The following is an 8,421-nucleotide window of genomic DNA, read 5'->3' on the forward strand; positions in this document are numbered from 1 at the left end:
CCTTTCTCACAAAAATCGTAAATTCTCATTTAACGTAACGCCAATTTATCAATTTTCCACGTTTTACAGTACTTTCTGATTCATCAATAATGGAAGGCTATAGTAGTTAATAATAAGAATTGCTGTTTCTGATAGAAATTAAAGGCTGCATATACATTCATAGTATGTTCATTTCGGCCAGATATTTATCAACGAGCAAATTATGGGCACATTTTTTTTATACTGTATAGATGAATTATTTTGAAAATAGTATCTTAAAATCCACCCCATTTTTTACAGTGAATATTAAACATTACTCGTAATGCTTGTGTATCAAGTATAATAGGTATGAAGACATTTTAATTCAATACTGAATAATTGAACTTTCGCAGCTTGTGATATTAAATTGTTAATGTTGAACTTAATGCCAAATACAATTGTTCAAGTTTATTTATTGCTTTTTTTATAAAAGTAATTTGTAATTTGTTTCGCTAAATGATTCATTGTTTTTAATCGACGATCACGTTACTTAAAGATAATTTCGTTATCCAATCAACAAGGTTGCAGAAGATGGTCGTGCTTTAAACAGTAAATGAAAAGCGTGCCTGTTTAAAGATATTATTTTTTAATCTCCAATAGCTCTTTCGTCGCGTTGTACACAGCCATCTCTTCGAGATGACGGAGTCCTTCCTCCAAGGTGGTCTTTTTTGTTGCAACTTGGTGGAGAAATTCTCCAACGTCCTCGGCAGAAGTCGTTCGCATTTTTTTGGCAAATCCCATTTCGCCCCACATCTTTATAAAGAACGTACCGCAGCCTTCGTCGTATTTGCCAAATTCGCTGGTCTTCCAATCCCATGGAACCATGTAATGGTAGTTTGGCCAGTTAGACTTAGTAATGGCGAAGACGCTGATACTAGATTTACTACTGAAACAACGACAGTTGCATTAATATCTCATTCTGATCGAATTACTTAGTTGACATTGTAACACTCCAACGAATTTTAACATTTCTTTTGTTTGTTTGCATAACAATAGGCCAACATTTATTAGTTTTGTTGCGAACCCGAAAGTCGTTTTGCATTCGTGATAATACTTATTGCTGTACTTTATTGTAGTAATTACTTATAAAATCATCGGCGGTTGTAAAAACAATGGTTTAACAGGTATTAATGTATTGAATTTACTATTAATGCGTATACTATCTTTTTATACACGGTAAACCCGAAAGACAGCAGCACATTACATGCAGAAAAATTTTATTTTAATTATAATAAAAGAAAAAGATCTGCACTTTAATTCGTTTTCAGCTTTTAAAAGAAGATGCGCTGTTCAACTAATTAGATTAGATACTAATTAGATTTTGTATCAGACACTTAATTTTTAAAATAGGAATAGGAAAATGTCGTATAAAATTGGTGCTTCGATTTAGAAAAGTTTACAGAATCGAACTATATAAGAATCATTCGTACAATTTTCATAATTAAAGTAGAGAAAATTCTTGAAGTTAAAAATTTGACTTTTTGCTAAAAGTTCAGGTATCCCCGGATCAACAAAAGAAAAAGTAAATTTTTGTATTTGTGTGCAACATGTTAAAATCTACAGAAATACTTGTTATCGTAACGCGAAATTGTTGTTGGACTATACAATAATTAAAAGATCCATAAATATGTAATAAAATCAGCAACTGCTGTCCTCTATCGGTGCACAATGAAAGTCGTTTCCACTGTTAGGTTAGCATCGTAAATTGATTTGCTAAATGGTCATCGTGCATTAATTAACACTAAACCTACTGAGCACCGAAAGCGATTCATGCGTGTCATCCTATAGAATGGCGAGACTGAATTTATTTAGGCGATTAATCGATTTTATAACAATGTATGCTCGAATTAAGAAATAATTTCGGTTCAATCATTTCATATATAAGAATCCTTTGCAACAATCTTAAAAGTATGAATGTGCAACCGGTCAAAATGAATAGTCATAATAAGTTTAGTATTAACGCACGAAATCGCAGAGAGATAAGCTTCACCGAATTTACATGAAATAAATTCACCGGAAGTAGATAGAAAATTATATCGAAACACGAATGAATCTTACAGTTAAATCACGTCCCATTGTAGTCATTGAATAATGTAACTAATAATTACATTGCAGAGACATTTATTATAGAAAATAATAATCGGAAAAGTCAAAGCAATATTGCATCAATTTTTTAATTTACTACTATATTTGTGATGTTACTATAAATTACGTATTTCACTGATCTCTTACGAAGTCACAAAATCGGTTATAGTAACCTTGTACCTCTGTATGGACATTTATCAAGCTTCGTGAATTTACAATAGTAATACCGATTTATTTTATTTCTCGTGCAGTCCGTCTTTATCGATAACGATGGTGCCATGACTTTTGGGCATATTGAAGAACAGTTTATACAGTAAACTGAGAGTAGCAAAAATGGGTATTAACTTGTTTCCGCTGTCACCCCATATGAGCAGAGCGCTGTTCACCAGCCACGATACGTTCGCTGTAATGGCAAACCGTAGAATTCCTGTAATTAACACGACATTGGCCATGGATTCGTCCCAGTACTCCAGCGGCGCGTTCAGTGGTAGTAGTAATCCAAATACGCCAAAGATTAGCCAGTAGAATCTACATAAATAAAAGTAAACACATTGACGATTATTTTAAGTTGATGACGTAGACATCGATTGTAAATATTTAGTTGTATGGTTACTGTATTTGTAACTCACTTATTAATAACATCCACAATTTTCAGTAAAACACTTTATAATAAACCATTTGAAGAAACGCGCTCAATTATCTCGTAATCTATAGTTCGTTTCAAAAAATATGTCAAATAAAGCGCACCCTGTTCCTAGGTGGACATCCTATGATGATCGTAAATTTTTGCTGGATGGACGGGCTTCCGAGAATTCAAGGTGACCTTAATTTTTTTTTAATGGAACGTTATATTTTTTCTATGTAAACAAACTGTGCATTTCAAGGTCGATTCATTGACCTAAATACTTTGGACTTTGAAGATCGTTGAAGGTCATTCATCTTCCTTCAATATTTCATCGTTTCGTATGTAAACTTAATGCGAACTTGCACTAAAAGACCTTCAAAGTACTTAGATCGATGAATTGACCTTGAAATGCAGAATCTGTGCTTACATAAAGAAATATACAGTTCCATTTTTTTAAAAAACCAAGATCACCTTGAAATCTTGGGGCACGTCCAGCAAAAATTTGCGACCATTATAGAGTGCCCCCCCTCGATACAGGATAAGGTTCATTTGAAACATTTTTTGAAACGAACTATTGTTTAGGTTTTAGAGATAATTGAGTCTGTTACTTCAAGCGAGACATCCTGTATATGCAAAATTTTAGCTGCTTAGGTTCGATCTTTTTTCTCGATACTAACCCCAAATACTGCTCCGAAAATGTATGTCTAGAGCATAGACCAGTGTGTACAGGAAAATAAGTTACGCAAGGAGTGGGGGCAGCAGACGCAGGCATGGAAATCTCGCGCAGCGACGTGGCACGTCTACCGTGTGGACATTATAATTCTGAACTACGATCGCGACGCGACGCAAAAGCCTTTATCTGATCGTAATTTAAAATTATAATATATTTATCTGGTAGACGCGATGAGTCACGCCGTTGTCCGGGACTCATCATGAATGTTTAGTATTCTTTATTTTGTCATGGGTATATTTTCTGGAAGATCTACAGTTACTCACAAAATTGAGCGTACACCTTTTAAAACGCAATAACTTTTTTAAAACTGGACTAAATGACTTGAATTTTGTTTAGATCATAGTGGGACTAATCTACTAGTCGATGACCAAAATGCTATCTTTAAATTTTGCTATTACTTGGAACAATAAAAACAAAATAAAACACTCTCGTTTTTTAACTTTTTTATCTGTGTCTAGAACGGAATTTAGAAAAATGCTTCTCGTAGATCTCGGTAATTTATATATGCATGCTGAAAATTATCATCTAAAAAACATTCAAGTCACTTAGCCCAGTTTTAAAGGAGTTATTGCGTTTTAAATAACTACGCTCAATTTTGTGAGTAACTGTACACAGATTTTCAGAACGGTATGAGACGTTGATCAGAGAGAGAGTTAATTGATTAACAAAGATATTGATCATTGAGAGCAATACAAGAACAATCAATGCGATCTGTCACTTCTTACAGAATAATACAATTAAGATATTATTAGTAAAGTAAAATTGTTATATTAGCTTGAAATCATATGCACCGCAAGGATATCTTACTTATATTGCACCCAGACTAATGAATCGTTGTCCATGTCACGCATATCCACTTCTCTTTTCGCCTCTTCGTAATCAACTTTTGGGGATTGGAAATTTCCCACGTAGTGGCTATACAGAAATCCTTTGTTGTGGTTGTAGGGATCCTTGTCAGTTCCGTGAAACTTGTGATGGAGCCTGTGGTAGAGAACCCAGTCGTAAACCGACCCCTGTAAACATTGCATTCTTTCAAACATTTGTTAATTCTGTGACTGTGGGGAAAACACGTCAAATGTTTACACTCCGTTCTTAACACTAATTCTTATTAACCCCTCGACATACAATGGCAAGTTGGGGTCGTTATTCATTTCATGTGCCACTGTAGATTTTGACGAGTCTAACTCGTCAAGAGCTGTTTTCGGTGGACACCGTATAGTATATTATTAGGTTACTCAGTTACTTCACTCGTGCGTCGATTCTGGTTTGTTTACAATATTCAAGATACCCCACCCTCCCACCTTTCGACAGTACCAATAACGAAGTTGCATCCACAAATCAGTAATCCAAATTTTAAAATAAAACATTGTCTTTCTCAGCTTGCACATAATTGTTCAATTGAGCCAAATTAAATAGTATTTATTGGACAGATCAAATTCCGTTTTATCTGTATGTTGAGGGGCCAACGAGCCCTCCTCTCGTTGCTCACTGTTTTTCGTCAATAACTCGTAAACTCGTTTCCCGATTTTTTGTTTAATTATTCTGTAACGGGAAACAGATGTGGCAATGTTTTCCAAGTGCAAAGGGTTAATTAGAAGGCTAACTGCTTCATGAATTTTAATGCATGTGACGTTGAGGCTGAAAAACGCAATACTTTTATACGTGTGAATGAATGTGAATGAATAAACAAGTGAAATGCGAATGTTTTTCTATAACTGATTGATATTCCGAATATTAAGATGGTTTTGTGAAATCAGGTCCGATTCTTAGCCGCGAGAATGAATAAATAAAAGCTTTACATATCGTGTTTCCAGGCCTACGAATAAATATGACGTAATAAATAGAATAGTAATAATTTAGGTATGTTTTTGGTAAAACGTCACAGATTTAAAACTTCGTTAAGTTGCTGTTCTCTTCACGAAGAAAGAATATCGCAATGGATGGCTTAGTGAAAAATTGAAAGATTATTATATTAGATGAAATCTTACTATTTTTTTTTTGTAACATATCTTTCTTTTCACGCATTGTTTCTGACAAATATATAAATCTTATATCCCATAGTTACTGCATAAGTTAAAATCTTTACAATTGTTACATGCTGCAGTATTCTTCCATACAGCTTCAACAATGTAACCTCGTCTAAACGATGTGGGTGATCATGCAGGCATTTAATTAACATTTTTAAATCAATATCATATTGAGACACTTACCACGCCAGCGAGAGTGTGAGCCAAAATGAGGAAGGTTCTGAGCATTGTCGATGCCTCAAAAGATCTGTGTGCCCATAATCTGTGGGCGCCAGCGGTCACGCCAAGAGAGCCAATCATTGTTATAAAAAGTGCTGCAATTTAGAAGAAACATTGTCCATTGCTTCTGTTAGAATAGTCGTCAGAATGATAGCTTTTTTTTATTTTTTCATAACCACTGTTCGCAGATAGATGTTGCACATGCTACGACACTAGGTTTAATACATTAATATCTACTGGATATTTGCTCTAACAACTGATGAAAAAAAAGATTCTGACAGTAAATATTTCATTAAAAACACAACAATAACTATTAAAGTGAGCACGAGGTGGTAGTTAGCATTAAAACTCTCCGATGAAAATATTTTATTTTGTCAATCGATGACGAAATAATGCTTTCAATTTCTTTTCGTACAGTCTTATCTTTTTTGAACGTTGTTCAAAGGAATTAAAATGTTTATAATTTCGTTAAAAAAAATGTGCTACTGTATTTGCTCGAGTGTGTAAAATCAATCGTATAACTTTTATAGTTAGAGCAAACATAATTTGTAAAATTAGCTTCTAAAATTCTCAAACAACAGGATGACGGAGAGGAACGGTTTTCAGATTCGTTTTTAGTGTCACAAAATGCACGAGATTCGGTTTAAACGTTCTTTGCGATGAAATTCGCGCTGACGAGCACCGCGTTTTTACTCGTAAATGAAAAAGAAAATTGACAAATGAGGATTTACGTATTTCAAATTGTCCCACATAATTGAAGATATGCAATACATTAATTGCAAATTACTGATCTGGTCGCTGGATTTCATTTCCTCGATTTTATAATATATAAATATAGCAGAAATAGTCTTGATCAGTAACATAATTTTTATTTAGCGTTTGACTGCGTGTTATAACACGTTGCTTTTAATATCCAACACACATGTGATCGCCATCGAACCGCGGTAATATATTGCATAATCTTCACGAATCATACTGTTCCATATTAAACAAAATATTTAATGAAACATTAATGTATAAACGTACAGCAATACAGAGAGAATGGTCATTATAATACTTTATCAATGCTGACGTTATAGGTGCGATTTAATTTCTTGTACACAAGGCAGCTAATTAACATTAACGTACGATTAACAAATTACAGGCAAATGAAGAAATTAAGTAAGATTTAGTTTTCGTCGATAATTTCGTAGAGTGGTGGGGGGGATATTATATTCTGCAAAGTCGTGCAAGACAAGGAATTAAATAGGTCACTTGTTTTATAGACATTTCTGAACGTTTTTGATTTCACGCTTATGTTAGCAACCAAACGTCCGAGTAATTTTTAAGCTTCAATATTTAAGATATTTTGCACAAATCTTTTATCCAAAAAATATATAGGATGTCCCGAAATTATGTTACTTCCAGGAAATGAGGGGTTCCTGTGGTCATTTGAAGTAACTTTTTCCTTTACAAATATTTTCTCCGAAGCGTTGTTAACGAGTTACTAATAAAAAACAGTGACCAATGAGAGGCGAGATCAGCTAGCGCGAAACGGCCGAACCAATGAGCGGAACTGGGCTTCGTCCGCTCGTTGGCTCGGTTGCTCAGTGCCAGAAGAGCTCGCCTCTCATTGGTCAGTGTTTTTCGTTAATAAGTCGTAAACAAAGCTGCGGATTGTATTTTCAGTAAGGAAAAAGTTACTTCAAATGACTACAGGAACCCCTCATTTCCCGGAAGTAACATAATTTTGGGACGCCCTGTAGATTGGCATAATATTGTACAAAGAATGGACATTGGAAACAGTGATTTTTTTCAGAAAAGCATGAAATATCGCTAAAGGAATTATAGTAATCGGGCACCCGGGTACCCAGAGTTAAACATGTTTAGCGATGGTTCATTTCCATTCAAAAAAAACAATAATAGTAATAATAGTAATTATATAATAGTATTAATAGTATTAATAGTAATTAATACGAGTCACATTAGTGTCGAAGATCGTAAAATGTCTTACTAAAGAATACGGTCATCCATTTAGCGGAAGTCAGCGTCAGCCAGAGGGCGTATAGACCAAGAAAGTGGAGATGAATGTACCACAACACGGCTCCCCATTTTATTTCCTGCTTCTTCCCGGGCTTCTTGTCGCTCGCCATCCTGGTACCACAAGCAAACAGTATTGCACTCGTAAAATCCGGAAGAGAGTCAACAAAAATGGAAAACTCGAGTGATCGTTGTTGAATCTTTCACTTGTTCCCTCCTATTTCTGTCGCACGAAATTTCGGCGGCAAACAATATCGATAGTGACGTTCTAACATCCGAAACGTTCGCCGCTTAGAGCTCCACGACGACCTTGAGTCAGAGATTCTAAAAGACGAGAACCACGAGACTGAAAAATCGGCACGAGCCAAGCAACCCGTTTCGACAAACTTTATCTAGGTTCTTGTAGTGCGAAACGAGCTTCTGGAAGACCCGAAACCAACTACAACGACAAATACCGGATTCGTGCCACGTCGATTGACCTCGTGGCCTCACGAATTCATTTATAGTCCATTTTACACCGTCATTTCCTTTATTTTTTATACGGTACGCACAATGTCAATGCCTAGCATTGATCGAATTTTCGTATATTACGAACACCTTAAATCGTAAGTACAGTACATTCTCCCTAATTGACCCCCAGATTGTGCAAAAAAATATGGACAATTTGGGAAGAGGAGATACGATTATTCGAGCGT

General features: G+C 35.1%; 1 protein-coding gene across 2 annotated transcripts; it reads right to left on the minus strand.

Annotated features, from left to right (window-relative positions):
- Positions 1-411: 411 nt before the first annotated feature.
- On the minus strand, positions 412-8,149 carry LOC117222290 (acyl-CoA Delta-9 desaturase). Of its 2 annotated transcripts, none has more exons than XM_076522958.1 (5): positions 7,701-8,149; positions 5,672-5,802; positions 4,269-4,474; positions 2,449-2,631; positions 412-904 (listed from the first exon to the last, which is right to left on the minus strand). In XM_076522958.1, the coding sequence occupies exons 1-5, from the start codon at positions 7,837-7,839 to the stop codon at positions 598-600; spliced, it is 966 nt and encodes a 321-aa protein (XP_076379073.1). In that variant the 5' UTR covers positions 7,840-8,149; the 3' UTR covers positions 412-597. The 2 variants fall into 2 exon arrangements, with proteins under 2 accessions (XP_076379073.1, XP_033329815.2); XM_033473924.2 differs by having other exon boundaries at positions 412-901; positions 7,701-8,148.
- Positions 8,150-8,421: the final 272 nt, after the last annotated feature.

The sequence above is a fragment of the Megalopta genalis genome, chromosome 6 (genome assembly GCF_051020955.1).
Source record: "Megalopta genalis isolate 19385.01 chromosome 6, iyMegGena1_principal, whole genome shotgun sequence".
Taxonomy (NCBI): domain Eukaryota; kingdom Metazoa; phylum Arthropoda; class Insecta; order Hymenoptera; family Halictidae; genus Megalopta; species Megalopta genalis.

Bases quoted from the DNA above. Each gene is read 5' to 3' on its own strand.
- LOC117222290 (XM_076522958.1), bottom strand. From the start codon at position 7,839: ATGGCGAGCGACAAGAAGCCCGGGAAGAAGCAGGAAATAAAATGGGGA. The intron at 4,475-5,671 runs GTAAGTGTCTCA...CAATGTTTACAG, and splicing joins CTCACACTCTCGCTGGCGTG to GGGTCGGTTTACGACTGGGT. The intron at 905-2,448 runs GTTAATACCCAT...TCGTTGTTTCAG, and splicing joins TGGGGTGACAGCGGAAACAA to TAGTAAATCTAGTATCAGCG.